This window comes from Dendrobates tinctorius, unplaced genomic scaffold (assembly GCF_039654945.1).
Source record: "Dendrobates tinctorius isolate UK_male_01 unplaced genomic scaffold, ASM3965494v1 ptg000270l, whole genome shotgun sequence".
NCBI classification, from domain to species: domain Eukaryota; kingdom Metazoa; phylum Chordata; class Amphibia; order Anura; family Dendrobatidae; genus Dendrobates; species Dendrobates tinctorius.
In genome coordinates, this window is record NW_027361937.1 from 3,204,140 (window position 1) to 3,227,694 (window position 23,555).

The 23,555-nt window shown below is 42.2% G+C and overlaps 1 protein-coding gene across 2 annotated transcripts in view; it reads left to right on the top strand.

Annotated features, from left to right (window-relative positions):
* CD40 (CD40 molecule) overlaps positions 1-23,555 on the top strand; it is a 132,701-nt gene that overhangs the window by 42,074 nt on the left and 67,072 nt on the right. For both annotated transcript variants that reach the window (XM_073559368.1, XM_073559367.1), the window contains exon 2: positions 15,985-16,054. In XM_073559368.1, the coding sequence (XP_073415469.1) occupies positions 15,985-16,054 (70 nt within the window). The remainder of the gene's footprint in view (positions 1-15,984; positions 16,055-23,555) is intronic.

Consider the following 23,555-nt stretch of genomic DNA (forward strand, 5'->3'; position numbering starts at 1 on the left):
AAATTGTTACATCTAAACATTTTTTTTTCACATGTGGTGTGTAATATTTACCTTCTGGTGACCATTGTATCCCGGAGGAACGACAGGGCTTGTGCGTACTTGTACTTGCTCCTGCGTCCTCCAGATCCACTCGGGGCCCGCATCTCTTTATTGAACTCCTTCTTGAAACGATCCCTCACAGACTGCCACCGCTTCACAATTCTGTCCCCTGAAACGAGAAAGGAGTGGTTAGTATACAACATCAGTGTTTCCCAAACTCCAGTCCTCATGGTCCCCAGGGGTCATGTTTTCAGGATTTCCATAGTAAATAGAAATCCTGAACACATGATTCGTGGGGACCACGAGGACTGTTGTTCGGGAAACACTGGTTTACATCAAGCAACCGGTACTGTATATACTTACGCTCTTTAATCTGGGCCCGAGCATCGAGGTCCTCCCAACGGTCCACAAGGAGCGAACAGATTTCCTCCCAGAGTCGTCGGGTAACGATCAGGTCAGCGTGGCGGCGGTCAGCCATACTCCAGAGCGGCTCCCTTTCTCTAACGAGATCGATGAGGTGGTCCACATCGATTCCTCCATCCTCACAGTCAGAGTCGGGAGCACGCTGTGAAGGCTGTTAAAGAAAAAGACAAAAATAACACAATTAGCCTCCACAAAAGAAATGAAATAAAAAGTGCAAAAAACAAAGCAAAAATATTTATACTTACACGCTGGTGACCGCCGCATTGCTGTCGCCGACGACCCTGGGAGGCACTGCGAGGACCTCTTGGCCGAGCACCAGATTGGGAAGACTAGAGAAGAAAACAAAAAATGTTATGTCTTTGGATGTAGGCATTTGTTTGCTGTGTGTGGTCTGCAGAACATTGTTTTCTATGTGTTGTGTGTAGTGTGATGTTGTGTTTCTGCGTTTGATGCCAAAAACTTACCAATTGTGAGCCCACTCCAGGTGTCTGTCAACCCCTTCCTTCTTCTTCTGGGAGCTCCTCTTCATCTTGTGATTCCTGTTTTGAAATAAAAGGCAATGAATAGACATATATTACAGAGATGATGGATTTTGGAAATAAAAACTTACCGTCAAACGCTGACGATGAGAGGGAGGGCTCCCAGAAGAAGATGTGCTATCTTCCTGCTGGCCAGACTCCATGCCTGTGGGTGGTGTTACAGCTGCTGTCAGTGCTGCCAGTGCTGCTGCTGCATCTCTTGGGCGGCTGTTGAATAAAGAGAAACAAAGGGAAAATGAATATCTTGATATTCCATGGCCCTAGTTTGGAGGAATGGGGGATTTGATAATTACCGTCTCTCATCAGCTGCTGGACTCCCCTCCTCAGCATGTTCCATTTGCTGCTCCATTTGGGGTGGTGGTGCTGATGGTGCTGCAGTGGTCTCCTGCCTTCTCCTGCGCCTGGTTCCTGTCTTGGGTGGCATGTTGAGTGTGGCTGAGGGTCCTACTGTCTTGCTTTTATATATGTGTCTTGTGGGCAGAGCTACTGAGCATGCTCAGACCAAAAAAAACGGATCCGGTGTGTCCGGCTTTTTCGCTGGAGACAAAAAACGTTACAGTAGCCGTTTTTTCCAGACGCCGGATTGCGACACATTGCCGGATCCGGCGAAAACCGGATGAAACGCATGGCCATCCGGCGCGATCCGGCGCAAATGCAAGTCAATGGGGGGGAAACCGGATCCGGCATTGCATTTCGCCGGATCCGGTTTTTGTCAAAAGCGCCGGATCGCGCCTGACGGCGAAAACCTGATGTGTGAAAGAGGCCTTAGGGTTGCGGATCGCACTAAATATAAAATATGAGAAAGTGCGATCGCAACCTGGGGTCCACCGTGCATAGGTGATATGCTGCTGCTAGGTAATGGCGGAACTAGATGGTGGGTAAACGCTTGCTCACACGTGGGTTAACTTCACCCAATGTGAATAGAGGTGAACTCTGTTGCTCCACTGAGCCGCTGAAACAAACGCCGGAGCCTGTTGAACTCACAGAACTCGACTGAGTGAGCGCTAATTAGGGGTCACAGAGCCCTGTCCTAGAGACACCGGACTAGAGCTCCTCTAGACCATCAGCGCTCGGCGGCGCGGCTGCGGTGCCAGCAAAAGGTAAAAGTATATATATTCGTACCAAGTGCACACAGTGCAGCTTCGGCGGACGCCACTAACCACCCAGGATGGGGAGGAAAGCGCCAGGGGTGCGCACGTCATCACACGGCAGTCACAGCTACCTGGTGTGGTACGACAGTGCCCGTAGCAGGGAGGCACAGTCGGACGCTAGTGTGCGTAGAGTACTGGGAGCACGGTGGCTTGAGCATAGCCACCCATTGGCGCTGACTCTCACTCTGAATCCCTAACCAACATGCGTATCAAAGGGAGGGGAGTCTTAATGAGTCAGTCACCAGATACGTGCATCCATTATCGTACACACAAATAAGCATAAGAGTCTATACTAGAGCATGGCCGAGCGGCCATGCGACTCTTTTATAGTGGTGTCCTTCCAGGACCTTCCCAGTGATGGACCAATCCGAGCAGGAGCGGGACCTGCACATGAGACCTCCGACCTCCAATGAGACGTCGTCCCACGGGCATGCTCGGTATCCAAAAGATAGGACTTAGTTCCAGAAGCGTCTACTTGCTGCTGATTCAGGCATGGAGTTATAGCAGACACAGAAGGAGCAAGCAGATTCCTAGCATTACCCTGGGCAAGATACCTGGAGCGACGACCCTGCTGAGCAGGAATCTCTGCGGCTGCAGAGGAATGGGAGACCGCAGAGAGCATGGCTCAAGATTCCCCCTGTGCAGTGGGGAAAACTTGACGCCTAACAGTATGTTCATCTTGATCTGCTCTTCACCATTTTGAGATGCGCTCTTTGCTTGACCTGGATCTAATGCATCAAGCTAGCAGAAAGCCATGAGCCACAATTCATGAGATCGCTAGCCACATGTGGCTCCCGAGCTACAGGTTGGGGATCCCTGACTTATTGGCTTAGTAATGAGGGTGTCGGGCTGACACCTTTTCATTTCTAAGCCTAGGGCTAGGTGTCAATGATTGCTGCTGACACCAAGCGCTAATTCCATTACCCTGATGCCACTGCATTACTATGAAAAAGGAGGTGTTGAACCAAGAAATTACATCACAAAACTTTTTTTTAAATATATTTACCTTAAAAAAGCCTTCATTGCTGTACAAAAATGCATGCAAAGCCGCAGCGTTTTTCCTGCCAAGAGATGCAGAAAAATTACAGAAATTTCTGCAAACAAATACTCAACTTGCGCACATAGCCTAAGAGTGATTTCCCCAAGACAGCAATGGGCAAACAGTGTGCATCAAAGTTATAGACTTTCATCCCTGGGAACGTTGACTCAACGCAGAAATAATAGCAACAGTAGCAGTGTAAGTGGTAGAAGCAATTTCTGTGAGTAGTTTCACACATTTTTTAGACCATCCTGGCACCAGCAGAACAGAGTACAAGTCTGACACGTTGTGAATGACTGGAGAGGATGGTGCAGGAATATCTGGAGCTCAATATCAATGCCATCAGGGGGGTTTGCATTTTGGTCTTCAAAAATGGAAGAGTGGCTTGAGCTCACATGTCACGCCTTGGAGGTTTTGTCACGCCCGGCAGTCAGCGTTCTCTCAGAATGTGTCTTCAGCACTGCTGGTGGTGTCCTGATGGATAAGTGCATCCGGCTGTCCCTTAAAAGTGTAGCCCACCTTACTTTAATCAAGATCAAAAAGTCATGGATCACCAATGACTTTTGCACCTTAGTCACAGACTGGGCAAACCAGGTGATGGTCAGAATTTACACATTTAAAGAGCATCCAGCCCTACATGAACCATAACACAGCAAGATAATACTAAAAATATTTATTTTATTAGTCAACACATAAAAACACAATAGTCATAGTAACAATAGATACAGTGATTGGTGTTGGAAAACAAACAGAAATTCCCAGGAACCACTCAGAGCATAGACACAATACTACGCACCGTTTAGATAATAAAGAACATCCAAGGGAAATAATGAAGTTATAAATCAGGCCACAATGTCTAAGTACACTATTGTTCAAAAATAAGAACCAGGAGCGTGCCCCGACGCACGTTTCGCCTATTTGGCTTCCTCGGGGGGCAGTCACTGCCCCCCGAGGAAGCCAGATAGGAGAAACGTGCATTGACTGCCCCCCGAGGAAGCCAAATAGGCGAAACGTGCATCGGGGCACATTCCTGGAACTGGCATTCTCACCCAGATGGGTAAGCACTAAATGGCACTTTGACCTGCACTGTCACTTTATGTAGTTAGGGACACTGGTCTAATATATAGATTGTCTCTGGGATGCTTATTTTATGCTAGCCACATTTACTATTCTTTCATAGTCCTCCTATCCTGCATTGGACCTCTATCTGTGACCCACATGGGATCTCAGCAGATACTTTATTGGAATACATCTGCAGGTTGAGGTTCTTATTTTTGAACAATAGTGTACTTAGACATTGTGGCCTGATTTATAACTTCATTATTTCCCTTGGATGTTCTTTGTTATCTAAACGGTACGTATTATTGTGTCTATGCTCTGAGTGGTTCCTGGGAATTTCTGTTTGTTTTCCAACACCAATCACTGTTTCTATTTTTATTATGACTATTGTGTTTTTATGTGTTGACTAATAAAATAAATATTTTTAGTATTATCTTGTGTTATGGTTCATGTAGGGCTGGATGCTCTTTAAATGTGTAAATTCTGATTATGTTTGGAGTTGCCCATCCCCTTAGGGGAATATGGAATTTATCTATTACCAATTGCATCGGCTATATTAGACTAGGTGATAGTGTAGTTTTTAGTGTGCTGCATTGAGCTCATGTTATTGCAGTCTGTGGTACCTTTGTCATGGCTTCTGTGCCTGCTGTTGCTACTGCTGCTGATGATACTAACAATTTTTTAAAATGTGGAGAATCCAAGCTGTGTCTCCATCTTGTCAGTTGCCTGTAGTGGAAGCAGTCTTACAGCCCCATTATGCTATGTCTACTCTGCAGAAATTGATGCCACTTTAGTGGTGTCTGCCCCTAATTTTTTTAAATGTTTGAACTCCAAGGGTCTCCTAAATGTGTGCTGCCTGAATTTGGCAGAGCTCTCAGAGCACCAGTTCAACACATGTCACTCATCCACCTGATATTGATCAATGTTTAAGCTAGAAATGCTGGTCCAAACCTTGTCCCATGCACCCATGTTGCACAATTATACTATTTGTACTCTGGGTCAGTTGAGTTTTTGGAGAGTTGTGACGCGGGGAGAAACAAGGTTTATAGGGGTGCAACCTCTGAGGACTGTACTGTGTGTGATGTTAATGTGGAGGAAGAAGAGAAGCACATACTGTTTATGCCCTCCATCTAACAAGGCATATCCGTCATGAACCAGGCTGGGTTTTTGTCTTGTCTCTCCTTTCCCTGTCTGGTCATGTCAGGGGTTAATTTTCCCTGCATTTTCAGCTATAGCGTTTCTATTTGAATAACACTATTGGTACCCTCAGGGCTAGTCAGATATCAGCATGGAGAGTCTTCCTATATACTGTCTAAAACATAACCTTCATTATTCATGATAAAAGTATTGCAACCCCGGACAAACAAAACAACATATAATAAAGTGTCCCCAGATCTGACTCTGTGTTTTGGATTTCCCCTTCGTACTACGTTATTCTCTGATATCGGCTCGGCTCTCTGACTATTCCGCTGCCACCTAGTGGATGCTTCACTGTATTTCTGCTGGTCTACTTCATTGCAGGGATTCAGCTCATTCTCCACTCTGTTGCCATATAGTGGAGTTTGTGTTACTCTGCAGTAACAGTATCGCTGTGTGGCTACCAAAGAAAGGTAGTTGAGTAGCCTGTCCAGTTAGAGAACTTGTCAGTTGACTTTTAATAGGATGAGCCGATGTTTGTTCAGTAGAGTTTTCAGTAACATTACCACCTGCCCTTTATACAGCTCAATCATCAATCTTATTCCCCCTTCCACCATGACCTCGCTTTTTCGCACTCATGTTGGATGTACCCTTTCTTTCTTTTAACCAGCTGTTTCACAACCGTAGGCCCACACCTGTCAGTAAATTAACAGTGTGTATTTGTTTGTTGAGATAATGTGGCTGGATCAACGAATAAGCACAAAATATTTAGATGCTGAAATGTGGACTCCTGGATGGACAAAACAATTAGTACAAAGGATTTAAATGTTGAAATGTTTACTTCTGGCTGAACCACAATATTAGAACAAATGATTTAGGTTAGGAAATGTGGCCTCCTGATTGCACCACAATATTAGCACAAACAATTTTGATTAGGAAATGTGGTCTCCTGGCTACAACAAAATACTAGCACAATTCGGATTAGGAAATGTTGCCCCATGCCTGCACCACATTATTAGCTTAAACAATTGAGATTATGAAATGTGGCTTGATACCTGCACCACAGTATTAGTTCAAACTATTTTGAATAGGAAATGTGGCCTCCTGCCTGCTCCACAATATTAGCACAAACAATTTAGATTAGGAAATGTGGACCCCTGCCTGCACCACAGTATTAGCCAAAACAATTTTATTAGGAAATGTGGCCTCCTGTGTGCACCACAATATTATCCCAAACTATTTAGATTAGGAAATATGGCCCCTTGCCTGCACCACAGTATTAGCCCAAACTATTTTGATTACGAAATGTGGAATGGTATCCGCACCACAGTATTAGCACAAAGGATTTATATTATGAAATGTGGCAAGGTGTTTGCACCACAGTATTAGCCCAAACCATTTTGATTAGGAAATGTGGCCTCCTGCCTGCACCACAATATTAGCATAAACAATTTAGATTAAGAAATATGGTCCCATGCCTGCACCACAGTATTAGCCAAAACCATTTTGATTATGAAATGTGAACTGGTAACTGCACCACAGTATTAGGCCTCTTTCACACATCCGTTTTTTCTTGTCAGTTAAAATCCGCCAAAAGGCGGAAAGCAGATCCGTTTGTAACTGATGCAAACGGATGCCACCGGACCGTTTTTTTGACGGATCCGTTGAATGCAGAATATTAAAGGAACCGTAGTCCGGGGAGAGAGAGAGATTTTTTCCGTCCGCCAGAAAGGATTTCAGGGTTAAAATTCCGACTGAATTCCTTCCTCCGGACATGCGCACTGTAAAATGCGGATCCTGCAGCAAAAAAAAAGTAGCAAGGTCCGTCCAGGCATGTTGGCGGAGGAAAAAAATTTGGCGGATCCGCAAAAAAACGGATCCAACGGTTGGCCATCCGTCAAGATCCGCCAGTAATGCAGCTCAATGGGGAAAAAAACGGATCCGCAAAAAAAATGGCGGATCCGTTTTTTTAAAAAACTGGCGGATTTTGACTGATGGTCAAAAACGGAAGTGTGAAAGAGGCCTAAGCTGGACAGTCAGTCCTAAATTAATGGAACTCTTGTACACTTACTTGTGTTGATTTTATGCTGACCAAAGATGAGCAACAGCAATGTCCATTGATGTGAGCAGTGTGGTAGAGCACTGTATATGAAAAAGTCCACTATGTGGATGATAATGGCAACCGACTAGGCAGTCATTCCTAATAGGATTCTTATGCACTTACTTGTGCTGGTTTCTGCTGGCCACAGTCTAACAGGAGCAGGAGCGATGTCTGCTGATGTGGGCAATGTGGCAGAGCACTGTGTGTAGGAAAGTCCACTGTGTAAATGTAGTGGCAACAGACTATGCAGTCAGTCCTAATAGGACTCGTGTGCACTTGTGCAGGTTTCTGTTGGCCGCAGTCTAACCAAAGCGCGTGTGGAGGGGGAAGCGGGTAGACACCTGCACCTCGTGTACTCCGGCCGGAAGTAACACCGAGGCAGGATCGGGGGGTGGAGCTACTGTGACGTCACAAACAGGGCAAAGGATGGGTGTGCGAGAGGCACAAACCAACACGTTTCGAGGGTGGCTTCCCTCTTCGTCAGGGCTGTGCTGCATGCCTGTCAGCCCGTCCTTTTATAGTAGCTCACACAGCTGTAGTTGGTATCCCTTGTTAATTAGTGGCAGTAATAGGTGTATTTCATTGCCTTACAATGCTCCTCATTGATGGTAATTAGTGAATCTAATACAATTACAATGTTTCCTATTGTTAGTTGCTTAGTCTTATTGTTTTTATTTGGTTACTGTTGCATAATGTGATCACAGAGGGTCAGTTCGCTTTAATCTAATCCATCTATTAAAAGGAATGTGTGCCTAACTGTATCTGTAATCTGCTAAAACATAACTTTTATTTTTAACAAATTTTAAAATAATCTTTTGACCATTTTTATAAAATGCTATTACTAACTAATAATACTTTTATCTACCTACAATCAAGTTTTTTGCACACTTTCTCAGCATAGCGCGGTGAACTATTCAAATACACGATTTTGATTATGGGGAACGCAATTTTTTAGGAGTTAGGTCAGACAACTGTTCTTAATTAATTTTTGGATGCTGAATCCAGAAATGATCTCAGTTTTTCTCTATCACGTCAAGTTTTTGAACTATAGGATTTTTGTCTTCTCAAAAATATGTAAACTACTGTACCTAAAAAGTTTTTTTTTTTTTTTAAATAGTACAAATATGAACAAAAAATGAAATATATAAGAAATAGGCATGACAAATATGTTTTTTAACACTATCATGTTTTTTACAAAGGATATATACAGTGGGGCAAAAAAGTATTTAGTCAATCAGCAATAGTGCAAGTTCCACCACTTAAAAAGATGAGAGGCGTCTGTAATTTACATCATAGGTAGACCTCAACTATGGGAGACAAACTGAGAAAAAAAAATCCAGAAAATCACATTGTCTGTTTTTTTTTCATTTTATTTGCATATTATGGTGGAAAATAAGTATTTGGTCAGAAACAAAATTTCATCACAATACTTTGTGATATATCCTTTGTTGGCAATGACAGAGGTCAAACGTTTTCTGTAAGTCTTCACAAGGTTGCCACACACTGTTGTTGGTATGTTGGCCCATTCCTCCATGCAGATCTCCTCTAGAGCAGTGATGTTTTTGGCTTTTCGCTTGGCAACACGGACTTTCAACTCCCTCCAAAGGTTTTCTATAGGGTTGAGATCTGGAGACTGGCTAGGCCACTCCAGGACCTTGAAATGCTTCTTACGAAGCCACTCCTTCGTTGCCCTGGCGGTGTGCTTTGGATCATTGTCATTTTGAAAGACCCAGCCACGTTTCATCTTCAATGCCCTTGCTGATGGAAGGAGGTTTGCACTCAAAATCTCACGATACATGGCCCCATTCATTCTTTCATGTACCCGGATCAGTCGTCCTGGCCCCTTTGCAGAGAAACAGCCCCAAAGCATGATGTTTCCACCACCATGCTTTACAGTAGGTATGGTGTTTGATGGATGCTACTCAGTATTCTTTTTCCTCCAAACACGACAAGTTGTGTTTCTACCAAACAGTTCCAGTTTGGTTTCATCAGACCATAGGACATTCTCCCAAAACTCCTCTGGATCATCCAAATGCTCTCTAGCAAACTTCAGACGGGCCCGGACATGTACAGGCTTAAGCAGTGGGACACGTCTGGCACTGCAGGATCTGAGTCCATGGTGGCGTAGTGTGTTACTTATGGTAGGCCTTGTTACATTGGTCCCAGCTCTCTGCAGTTCATTCACTAGGTCCCCCCGCGTGGTTCTGGGATTTTTGCTCACCGTTCTTGTGATCATTCTGACCCCACGGGGTGGAATTTTGTGTGGAGCACCAGATCGAGGGAGATTATCAGTGGTCTTGTATGTCTTCCATTTTCTAATTATTGCTCCCACAGTTGATTTCTTCACTCCAAGCTGGTTGGCTATTGCAGATTCAGTCTTCCCAGCCTGGTGCAGGGCTACAATTTTGTTTCTGGTGTCCTTTGACAGCTCTTTGGTCTTCACCATAGTGGAGTTTGGAGTCAGACTGTTTGAGGGTGTGCACAGGTGTCTTTTTATACTGATAACAAGTTTAAACAGGTGCCATTACTACAGGTAATGAGTGGAGGAAAGAGGAGACTCTTAAAGAAGAAGTTACAGGTCTGTGAGAGCCAGAAATCTTGATTGCTTGTTTCTGACCAAATACTTATTTTCCACCATAATATGCAAATAAAATGAAAAAAAAAACACACAATGTGATTTTCTGGATTTTTTTTTCTCAGTTTGTCTCCCATAGTTGAGGTCTACCTATGATGTAAATTACAGACGCCTCTCATCTTTTTAAGTGGTGGAACTTGCACTATTGCTGACTGACTAAATACTTTTTTTCCCCACTGTATATATATATATATATATGCAAGTATTTAAGGTAAAAATGTACATTTATAGCTTTTTCTGGAGTGTTTAACTTGAGGACAATCACGTTTGATGCTCCAGCAATAGTCAGCCATCATAGGTACATCCCATCTACCCTGGTAACGGTCTTCCATAACATTCAAATCTTGGTGAAATCGTTCACCTTGCTCATCGCTAACAGCACCAAGATTTTCCGGAAAGTTGGCAAGATGGCAATGCAGAAAATGTAGTTTAATACTCATGTTGCAACCAAGCGCTTTGTAGCTCTCCAATAGTTTCTGAACAATTTCTTTGTAATTACTTGCACGTGTATTTCCAAGAAAGTTCTTGACGACGTCTTTGAATGATAACCAAGCATTCTTCTCAAGATCTGACATAGTCCCGGTGAAATGTTCATCTTTGATGAGCTGTCGAATTTGTGGACCATCAAACACACCAGCCTTGATTTTTTCAATGGACAGTCCAGGAAGTGCCAACATGATGTACTTAAAACAGTCGCCGTCAGTTGGCAATGCTTTTACAAATTGCTTCATGAGACCTAGTTTTATGTGCAGAGGTGGGAATAGTATATTCTTCCTGTCAACAAGTGGCTGATGTAGAATGTTAGGATCTCCAGGTTTAAGACCAGATCTTGAAGGCCAATTCGACTCAACCCAATGCTTTTCTCGAGCTCTGCTATCCCACATACAGAGATAGCAGGGATACTTTGTGTACCCACGTTGCTGACCAAGAAGGAAGCAAACCATTTTAAGGTCAACACAGATGATCCAATTGTGTGTGTCATATTTCAATAACTCAATAACTCTCTTTACATCTCCATGTTCTTCACGAAGAGAGACAGAATGCCCAATAGGGACTGCACCAAATAAATTGCCATTGTGTAGAAGGACACACTTAAGACTCCGCTTTGAGCTATCAATAAACAGTCGCCATTCATTTGGATTGTACATTGAAAGCCCTAATTCTTGTAGTAAACCAGGAATATTATGGCAAAACACAAAACCGCTGTCACACCGAAAGTACTGCAAAAAAGTACTTTCTCTAGTAAGAAAGTTTGATACCTTCGCTCCTTGTTCAAGTAACTGTTTCTCATTCAGCCTTGATGCTAGTAATTCTGAAGCTTTTTTGATAAGCCCAATTCACGTGCTAAATCATTTAACTCGTGCTGATCAAATCCCTTACGAACTGAATCCTTGTGACTTTCAAATTCTGCATCATTGCTGTCACTGTGTTCGTCAACATCACTCAGAACTTCTAGAGATGGTAGCTGTTCGAAAACTGGCACTGGAATTTCAGCTGAATGAGGCATTGGTCTGATAGCTGACGGTAGATTTGGATATTCTATTTTACTTTTATTTTTCCTGTTAAATCCTGATGTTTTCACTAAACAGAAGTAACAGTCTGTGGAATGACTTTTTTGCTCTCTCCACACCATGGGGATACCAAATGCCAACTTTTCACGTGTTCCTTTGGTCCACATCCGTAAACTCTCGACACACTGCTTGCACACTATGTGAGGGGCCCATGGCTTATCTTGATCACCGAGTTTTACTTTAAAATATGCAAAATATTCTTGTTTGACAAATGCACTGATGTTTGCCCTTTGAACTGGAATGGTGAAAACACCACAAATATAGCAGAAGGAGTCAGGGTTGTTTAGGCATTTACGACGAGAGGAAGAAGGAGCAGACATGATCTGAAACAAAGGAAATATGTACATAAGTAAATAAAACACTGAGATGGAAAGTTACAAGCTTTGAAAACTAACAAAGAAAAAAATCATAAAAGATATATAAATTACAACTAAGCGCCCAATGTAAAGAGAAAAGCTATCACAAATCCTATTTATTCCTACTATGATACATTTTTTGTGTAAAGATATTGATAATTATGACGTATTGGGAGCTGTACACACCTCTCACCACACTGTCTCAGTTGTGACTACTCTTACAAGTTGCCACGTAGCTCTATATGAGTCGAATTGTACTCAGATAACAAGTCTTATTACAGAAATCAGTGCAATGGTGCTTCTATGGCAGGTAAGTTGAGGAGGAAAAACTTGACGTGATAGAAAAAAACTGACTACATTTTTGGAATCAGCATGTCAATTTTAGTATAAATCAGCTCAAAAACCTAACTCAACAGAAATTTTTTTTCAAATTGTTCCCCAGTGTTATGAAATGTGGTCTGGTGCCTACACCACAGTATTAGCCCAAACGATTTTGATTATGAAATGTAGACTGGTGCCTGTACCACAGTATTAGCACAAATGATTTAGAATATGAAATATGGCCTGTTGCCTGATCCACAGTATTAGCCCAAACAATTTAGGTTAGGAAACATGGCGTGCTTGCACCATAGTATTAGCCCAAACAATTTTGATTATGAAATATGAAATGTGGACTGGTACTTTCACCACAATATTAGTACAAAGAATTTATATTACGAAATGTAGCCTTGTGCCTGCACCATATTATTAGCCCAAACAATTTAGATTATGAAATGTAGCCTGGTACTATTAACCCAAATGATTTTGATTAGGAAATGTAGCCACCTAACTGCACCACAATATTAGCACAAACAATTTAGATTAGGAAATGTTGCCCTCTGCCTGCAGCACATTATTAGCCTAAATGATTTAGATTATGAAAAGTGGCCTGGTACTATTAACCCAAATGATTTTGATTAGGAAATGTGGCCTTCTTGCCTGCAACACAAGATTAGCATAAACTATTTTGTTAGGAAACTTGGCCTCCTGCCTGCGCCACAGTATTACCACAAACAATTTTGAATAGGAAATGTGGCCTCCTTTTTGCACCACAATATTAGCGCAAACAAGTTAGATGAGGAAATGTTGCCCCCTGCCTGCACCACAGTATTAGCCTAAACGATTTTGATTATGAAATGTGGCTGGTGCCTGCACCACAGTATTAGCACAAATGATTTAGAATATGAAATGTGGCCTGTTGTCTGCCCCACAGTATTAGCCCAAATGATTTATATTAGGAAATTTGGCCTGGTGCTTGCACTACAGTATTAGCCCAAACAATTTTGATTATGAAATGTGGACGGGTACCTGCACCACAGTATTAGCAAAAAGGATTTATATTACAAAATATGGCCTGGTGCTTGCACAACAGTATTAGCAAAACAATTTAGGTTATAAAATGTGGCCTGGTGCCTACACCACAGTATTAGCCCAAACAATTTTGATTATGAAATGTGGACGGGTACCTGCACCACAGTATTAGCAAAAAGGATTTATATTACAAAATATGGCCTGGTGCCTGCACCACAGTATTAGCCAAACAATCTAGGTTATGAAATGTGGCCTGGTGCCTGCACCACAGTATTAGTACAAACAATTTTGATTAGGAAATGTGGCCTCCTGCCTGCACCACAATATTAGCCCAAATGATTTAAATTTATGAAATGTGGCCTGGTGCCTGCATCACAGTATTAGCTCAAATGGATTTGATTATAAAATGTGGCCTCTTGACTGCACCACAATATTATCACAAACAATTTTGATGAGGAAATGTGGCCTCCTGCCTGCACCACACTATTAGCACAAACGAGTTAGATGCAGGAAGGTCGATTTCACACAGGATCCAATCTAGGTGAACTAACTGACAATAAACCAACTAATTATTTGACTACTTGCAGCAACAGGAGCAGCCTCTCTGCGCTGTTACACTGACAAAATGACGCCACCAAAACAACATGTCCGCTTTTTATATGGAGATGGACATGTGACTTCAGCAGCAAGTTATAGAAGCTCTTGTGTCTGGACGTTTTATGTGGTTTCTGCGCCCTGATTGGCTGCCAGAATCTCCACTCATTAAGTTAATAAAAAAAGAAAAAGAAGAAAAGAATAACAGTCCGCCACTCCTCTGACCCCTCCCTACCACCTCCCCTCATCAAAAACGTCCCCCCAGCTCATCATACAGCACCGCTTTCCAAGCCAAAGTTATAACAAACGCATTAGTGGAAATGTGATCATTTATCAAACTGCGCACAAATTTTGCAGAATTTGAAGGATCATGCTCTGGAATCCGAACACGAATCCGAATGCGGTACATTTGTGCTCAATTTGAAATTGTTGAACGTTTTCCAAACAAGGGAAAAAAGGAAAAACTAGCACCAGGTGATTTCCATAAAAATACGAATTTGGTCTTTTTATTTAATCCATTGCTGGTAAAAAGTTAAAAACATACGAGTCATTAAATGTCAGGGGGCAAACATCCCCTGCACGCCTCTGGTGAGCACTGAGAAAATCCTTTTTCCCCTTTTCCCATGTTGGTTTTCCAAACAAGTTCGTTCATCTCTAATTACAAACTTTATTGAAGAATGTGGGCACAATAACCATTGTGGCTTTAACTAAATATATTTCAGGGTACTGCACTTGAATAGTCCATAATGGCCTAACAGCCAAAAAAGGAAAACAGAAACAACTCTCAACTCATAATGGCTACCCACTGGTGGAGACAGACAGAAAAGGGCTCCTGTGCAAGAACATTTTATGGGTTGTTTGCAGCCCCAGAGCTCCTAAAAATGCAAAAGTGCACCTGCTTGGGTGGTTGAATTGGCCCGCTTACCCCTTGGGCCCCTGTGCAGCCGCACAGGTTGCGCCAGTGATAAGTCCGCCCTTTTGGCTACCTCAGTCCCTCACTTATAGCCAAGGCCTACTAATGATCTGGGTCAATCTTTCAAAAATTGTGCAACTTCATGGTGTTCTTTCAATATTTCAAGTGGTGCGCAAGAAAGGGCGTACACTCAATTTTTCCAGCAACTAGTTTACTCTTATCAGCTGTCCAAGTGTATAAGTATAAGATGTCGATTGTTGACCTAGGCTTGAGATCAACCACATATTCTATAGTCTCATTTGATTACATATTAATACTTGAATGATGAACAGTATAAAGTCCTGTATATATGAGAAGCTCATGGAGGAAAATTAGAGTTTGCTGTAGTATTCGGCATAATAGACAGTAGGAACATTTTGGACTAGTCCGCGATGACCCTTTACATGCTAGATAACTATGTAGGGACGTTTCCTGCAAACTACTGAAGTGCAAAATGGAAGCCGTGCACCATGACAAGTTTTAGAACTTTCATAACTGTTATTCATTTTACCAGCAAGACCTCAGCAGGTTTCCTCTATGGCTTCTAATATAGAAAATACTTTGTCATTTTTCTTTGGGAGCAGGCATTTTCCTAGTCATCAGGAAGACTGATGCAGCAACTAAAATACTGTTATTCTTCATCACGTAGAAAAACAATGATAGCATATTTTATTATCTACCAACAGAGTGGAAATTACTAATATGAACTATCACATTGGGGAAAACTTACATTTAATGAATACCTTATCTTTTGCTACTCTCAACACATGCTGCCTGAGACGAGCACTTATTAGAGGAAGTCTGTGTAGGGAGACCTGTTTAATAGCTCACAAAGGGGCTCATTTATGAAAACTTGGCAAGTGAAAAGTAGACCGTTTTCTATGGTATATATTAAAGGTTAGAAAGTTGTTTGCAATGGACAATGTATTTCTTGCTCCATTTTTATATTGTAAATGGGTCCTAATGAATGGGTTACCTGAACAATTCAGAATATATCTGACATAACACTAATGTCTATACTGTATCTTCTTTTTGCAGAGTTCAGAATTGCAGTGTGATAATAAAGAATATGAGAGAAACAATAGATGTTGTTCATTATGTGACCCAGGTAAGCATATATTGGATACAAATCAGTAAGAAAAACTATCAGGCCAATTCATCAAGCAGGTTTTGCCACAAGTTTGGGTCCTGGACCAGCTTTGCCTACTTTTTGTAAATTGGGCAGGAGGGGGACATGGTCAAGGGTCAAATTCAACATAATTTAAACCCAAAAAGTGGTGTAAATTACAACAGAAAGATACGCCGACCTCTGTCTTTCGTAAATTTCTTTAGGTGGCACACAACAGTTGAAACCGTTAACCCCTACACGACCTTGGACGTATACATACGTCCAGGTTGTTAAGTACTTACTAATTTCAAAAACTGACCGTCACATCCAAGCATAAGCATAGTGAGAGCAGGTGCTTAACCTAGAGTCACCAACTGAGCTTACTTACTGACATTAGACGTATGGATACGTCGAGGCAATTTTGCACTCACAGGAGGTGTGTGTGCGAAATCGCGGACGAGTGTTCATTTGACATGACAGCTGACACCCGCTACTAACTGCCAGGAGTGTTACCTACACACTTCCAGCAGTTTAACCCTCTAAATGCTGCAATCAATATTGATTGCACCATTTACAAGGCAGGCAGAAGGAGGGGGCTCTCTCTGCTCTTCTATCGGCACCCCAGCGACATCATCGTGAGGGCCGAATGTTGCCATGGTGACCGGATATCATCATGATGACTCTGGGTCCCCAAGCTCTAGCAAGTTATTTAGAACATGTGCAGTGACTGATCTAATTATCTTGTGTTTGCAGCACAGGTTATAAAGTATAGAAATGCAATGGCATTGTTGTGCTTTATAACTGCGATCAAAGCTGTGAAAGTCAAAGTTCCATAGTAGGACAAAAAAGTAAAAAAGTAAACAAAAAAAATCTCAAAATTATAATAAAAAATATATATATTGTAAAATAATAAATACAAACTTTTATGTAAAAAAATAAATAAAACAGTGCACATATTTAGTATTGTTGCATCTGGAACAATCTAATCTATAAAACTGTCCCACTAGTTAACACTTCAGTGAACACAACAAAAAATAAATAAAAAACAAAGCAAAGCAACTATGCTTTTTCATCATACCAAAAAGTGGAACAAAATGTGGTCAAAAAGACGAATGCAAATAAAAATGGCATAGCTGAAAATGTCATCTTGTCCAGCAAAAAACAACTCCATCAGTAGAAAAATAAAAAGTTACAGCTCTCAAAATAAAGCGATGCAAAATAATTTTTTTTTTATAAAATAGTTTTTACTGTGTAGAAGCACCAAAGCATGAAAAAAATTGTATAAATGTGGTATCGCTGTGTAGGTAGGTGGGCCAACTGGGGGGTGACTCTTTTCTTCGCCGCGAACAGACTGAGACAGAGAATGAAGTGCGTCCAACAGGTCCTCTTTATTGGCCGTCCTCCTGACGACCACAGCAGCATACAACAGTGTTGTGAGTTCATTTTCCCCTCCGTCACTGAGGCCTGGTGAACTCCCTATTCTAGTGAAGAAAGGTAGTGAGCCTGATTATCAGGCACCTGGGACTAATGAAGACGATTGGCTGAGTGGAGTCACTGACTGGATTTAAGGCAGCCTACGCCCTTTCTGCCCTGCGGGTGATTTCTCTGTGGACTCTTGGACACCAGTCTGATTCCTGCTCTCCTAAAGCTAAGTTTTCTGTTTTGCCTTTTTGCATCTAAGATTTGTTTTTGTTTTTCTTGCTTTTTGGATTCTGCCACTCCCTGCTGGAGTGTGCAGTGTTCCGTGAGCTCTGTCTTCTGAAAGTACCTGAGTGCTGATTTAGTTTTTGAAGCTTAGTTGTTTCAGGGCCATTTTTATATCAGCTTGTTGGCTTTTGTCTCTGATAGGGTTTTGGCAGATTGCAGACAGCAGCCTTCCTATCCAAAACTGGATTATGAATCTGCAACCAGGGAAACCCCAGAACAATGGCATCATGCAGACCATGCAACACCAAAAATCTGCAATTTTCTTGGTGGTCTGCGGCAACCCGCATGACCAACTGGGTCCAAAACTGAGGTTTATTTTTAGCCAGAGGGGTAGCATCAATCCCCCTCAAAGGGATAGGCGTCTGCAGAGGTGTCAACGGAAATCCACAACGTTTAGCAAAATCCAAGTCCATTAGGTTTAGCGCTGCTCCCGAATCCACAAAAGCCTTGGCGGAAAATGTGGACAGGGAACAGATCAGAGTAATCGCCAAAAGAAACTTAGGCTGAACACCACCAACAGAAAACGTGTGTGCAAAGCGTTTCTCACGTTTAGGACAAACAGAAATAACATGTGAGGCATCTCCACAGAAAAAACACAGCTTATTACGCCTTCTGAATTCCTGACGTTGCGCCTTAGACAAAACTCTATCACATTGCATAGGTTCAGACGTCTGTTCAACCGGTGGCAACACCTCTCGTGTAATCCTGCATTCACGTAAACGCCGATCAACCTGAATGGCTAAAGACATAGAATCGTCCAGACCAGAGGGAACAGGAAATCCCACCATAGTATCTTTTACGGCTTCTGACAAACCCTTCCGAAAGAGAGCAGCCAAGGCACTATCATTCCAGGTAGTAAGGACCGCCCACTTTCGGAACTTTTGACAGTACTACTCTGCAGATTCTCGACCCTGGCTCAATGCTAACAGGGTCTTTTCAGCCTGATCAATAGTATTAGGTTCGTCGTACAGCAACCCCAAGGCTTGAAAAAATGCGTTCACATTAGTCAGAATAGGGTCATCTGGTTTCAAAGAAAACGCCCAATCCTGGGGATCGCCGCGCAGCAAAGAGATGACAATTTTAACCTGCTGCGCGGGGCTCCCTGACGAGTTAGGCTTCAAAGCAAAAAATAATTTACAATTATTTTTGAAGCTCAAAAATTTAGATCGATCCCCAAAAAATACATCAGGTGTGGGGATCTTTGGTTCAACAGCATGTGAACGAGCAAGATAGGCGGAAATTCCTCGCACTTCAGCAGCGAGCTGCTCCACACGATCAGACACTTGCTTTATCTCCATTGAGAGAAAAAAAATTCCCCCTACGGCCTCAGAGATATAGAGGAAAGAAAATACACACTTTTTTTTTTTTTTTAAACACAATTCTTTCCTGCTATTGAGTACCCCAGGATCTGCGGTTTGGCGGGTGATTCTGTTATGATTGAGTCACCGTAGGAGGCAAAAACAGAAATGCTAGCTAAGTCCTGAAAACCAGAGAAGTTGGCAACTATCAGATTGCAGACCCCTGAACCTATCAACACAACTAGCAGTAGCCGTGGGGGGTTCCTACGATGACCTAGACCCCTCGATCACAGCCGGAGAGATACATAGGCCTAAAGAAGGAAAGGGGAAATCTAACTGCCCCAGAGCAGACCCCAAAGCAATAGGCAGCCCCCCACATATAATGACGGTGAAGCAAGATGAAAACATTTACACAGACAGAAAGACAGGCTGAGCAAAGACGGGGCCCAAAAACTACCTAGATAGGAACGGATAGGAAGGCTGCTGTCTGCAATTTGCCAAAACCCTATCAGAGACAAAAGCCAACAAGCTGATATAAAAATGGCCCTGAAGCAACTAAGCTTCAAAAACTAAATCAGCACTCAGGTACTTTCAGAAGACAGAGCTCACGGAACACTGCACACTCCAGCAGGGAGTGGCAGAATCCAAAAAGCAAGAAAAACAAAAACAAATCTTAGATGCAAAAAGGCAAAACAGAAAACTTAGCTTTAGGAGAGCAGGAATCAGACTGGTGTCCAAGAGTCCACAGAGAAATCACCCGCAGGGCAGAAAGGGCGTAGGCTGCCTTAAATCCAGTCAGTGACTCCACTCAGCCAATCGTCTTCATTAGTCCCAGGTGCCTGATAATCAGGCTCACTACCTTCCTTCACTAGAATAGGGAGTTCACCAGGCCTCAGTGACGGAGGGGAAAATGATCTCACCACACAACAGCAGCTAGACACTCTCCGCACACCGGCCTGGGTACCTTCGCTTCCTTCTTCCATATGACGGCCCTCGTTGCTCTTTCACTGCATCTGCCCTAGGCCTATCCACTGCAGCACTTAGCCTGCCCGAGTCCATCCGTCTTGTGGTACCCCCCGGCTTCTCTCAGTCTGCGGCTTTCCTGTCTCTCCGTCTGCGGCTTCTCCTGTCAGGGTCACCCCCCTGACTGTCTCAGATGTCAGACCCTTCTGGAGCTTCAGCACTGTACTTCTACTCTTCTCCTCAGCTCTTCTCCCGGGACTGACTGACCCTTCCAGAACTTTCTCTCCCTCTTTTATGCGCTTCTCGTTCTGGTAACTCCGCCCCCCATGACTTTGCAGTTTCTTCAGCCAATGACTGGTGTTCAGTCCTTTTCTCACAACTCTCTACTCCCATCTTGTGGTCAAATTCCAATATTACACTCTACATCTTTATCTCCAGCTGTTTCCCATCTTTCACTATAACACCTTTGCCTTCCCACTGCAGACAGGTCCATAGTCAGTCCACTTCCCCTACAGCTGCAAACGTATAGACACGAATAAAGCTGCCTTATCAATTTTAACACGTGGAACGGCATTAAAAAAAACACCCCCAAAAAAATCCTGAATTGCTGTTTTTTGTTCATTCTGCCTCCCAAAAATCAAAACAGAAAGTGATCAAAGAAATGTCATGGGCCTGACAATGGTACCAATAAAAATGTCAAGTTGTCCCCCAAATAACAAGCCCTCACATGACATTATCGACAGAAATATAGAAAAATTTTACCTTTCAAAATATTGCAATGCAAAAACTTGTTTTTGCCAAAAAAGCAACTTTTAGTGCATGTGCAACCAAACATTAAAAACAATATAAATCTGGTATTGCTGTAATTACACCGACCCAAAGAATAAAGTCGTATAATCAATTATACCGCAGGAGGAATGACGTAAAAAATAATTAAAACCAACTCTTCACCTGCTGTTGATTTCTTCATTCTGCCTACCATAAATTGCAGCAAGGCTCAGCTCACATTTATCCTGCGCTCTGTGCTGAGCATTTAAACCAGCACTTCCATTTAAATCTCTTAAATATATGTTTCAGATGGAACCCCTGCAGAAAATTCCCTATAATAAGACAGATAGAGGCACTGTGAACTCCATCTGGCCTATGATGTGGCAGTGTCCATCTTTTGGCATGCATAAAAGCGTGGTCGGACACAGTTTTCTGCTACTCTGAAAAGAAGAAAACCACTGCACAGAGGCCAGACGGAGTCCAGAGTAACTCTGCTTCCTCATTATAGTTAATAGTTCCACTGGGGGTTTCATCTTAATCATGTCATTCGGAGATTTATATTTAAACCCCGATGTAGGTGCTCAGCATAGAGCACAGGATAAATGTGATAAACATTATATAATGCTACCTTGGATCTAATCCTTATAAACAGGGAGGAAATGGTTGAGGAGGTAAAAGTGGCTGGGACCCTAGGAGGTAGCGACCATGCTATTTTAGAATTTTGGATAACTAGAGGAGGAAGACCTGTGAAGACTCAGACGTCAAGGTTAGATTTCAGAAAGGCAGATTTTAAGGGATTCAGAAAGAGAATTGGAGGGATCCAATGGCTGGATATACTTAAAGACAAAAATGTCCAGGAAGGATGGGAAATCTTGAAAAATGAAATTCTCAAAGCACAATTGTTAACAATTCCGAAAAGAGGGAAGAATAGGAAGCATTTAAGGAAGCGAGGATGGATGAGCACAGAACTTAAGCACATGCTAAAAAGGAAGAAAAAAATATTTATAAAATGGAAAGAGGGAGGCATATCTAAAGAAGAATATAATGCTGTCTGCAGAACCTGCAGGGCACAAATCAGATTATCTAAAGCTGACAATGAATTGAGGCTTGCAAGAGATGTCAAAAGCAATAATAAAGGATTTTGGGGATATGTCAAGAGTAAAAGAAAAGTCAAAGATGCTATAGGATTTTTACAGGATGAAAATGATGAAATGGTAAGACAGGATGTTGAGAAGGCCGAACTTTTAAATTCCTATTTTGCATCTGTTTTCTCTCAGAAAGGAAATGTAACATCAACTGTTCTTCACTGTCCTATTAAGGGAATAGAAGAATCCAGGATATCTATAAACAGAAAGATAGTGAGGAAACACTTAGCTAACCTAAATGAATTCAAGTCTCCAGCTCCAGATGAATTACACCCCAGAGTACTGAAGGAGATAGCAGAAGAAATTTTTGAACCCCTCTCCATAATCTTTGAAAATTCTTGGAGAACAGGAGAAGTCCCAGAAGACTGGAGAAGAGCAAATGTTGTTCCTATCTTCAAAAAGGGGAAGAAGGTGGACCCAGGCAACTATAGGCCGCTGAGTCTGACTTCTATACCAGGAAAGATCTTTGAATAAATTATTAAACAACATGTATGTCAGTACCCCTGGATAAGAATGAAGTGATTAAACAGAGTCAGCGTGGGTTTGTAACTAATAAGTCATGTCAGACTAACTTAATTTCCTTCTATGATGGAATCACTGATTGGGTGGATCAAAGAAATGCTGTAGATATAGTATATCTTGACTTCAGCAAAGCATTTGGCAAAGTATCTCATACAATCCTTATTGAAAAAATGACTAAGTATGGAATGGACAAGGCAACTGTTAGGTGGATTCATAACTGGCTTAGTGATCGGACCCAAAGAGTGGTCGTAAATGGCTGCACATCCAGTTGGAAGAATATCTCAAGTGGGGTACCACAGGGCTCTGTCCTGGGCCCTGTATTGTTCAACATCTTTATCAACGATTTAGATGAAGGAATTGAGGGTAAGCTGATTAAATTTGCTGATGACGCAAAGCTAGGAGGGATAGCAAATACTAGAGAAGAGAGAGAGAGAGGATTCAAAAAGATATAAATAAACTGGAGAAGTGGGCAGCAACTAACAGAATGGTTTTTAACAGGGAAAAATGCAAAGTACTACATCTGGGCAATAAAAATGAAAAAAGCATATACAGAATGGGAGGAATAGGCCTAAGCAACAGCACATGTAAAAAAGACTTGGGTATACTAATAGATCACAGACTGAATATGAGTCAACAGTGTGATGCAGCAGCAAAAAAGGCAAATGCAATTCTAGGATGTATTAACAGAAGCATACAGTCTAGATCACGTGAAGTCATTATTTCCCTCTACTCCTCTTTGGTCAGACCTCATCTGGAATATTGTGTCCAGTTTTGGGCACCACATTTTAAAAAAGACATCAACAAACTGGAGCAAGTTCAGAAAAGAGCAACCAAAATGGTGACCGGTCTGCAAACCCTGTCTTATGAGGAAAGGTTGCAGGATTTGGGATTGTTTAGTTTGCAAAAGAGAAGACTGAGAGGAGACTTAATAGCTGTCTACAAATATCTAAAGGGCTGTCACATTGTAGAAGGATCAACTTTATTCTCATTTGCACAAGGAAAGACTAGAAGCAATGGGATGAAATTGAATGGGAGGAGACACAGATTAGATATTAGAAAAAACTTTTTGACAGTTAGAGTGATCAATGAGTGGAACAA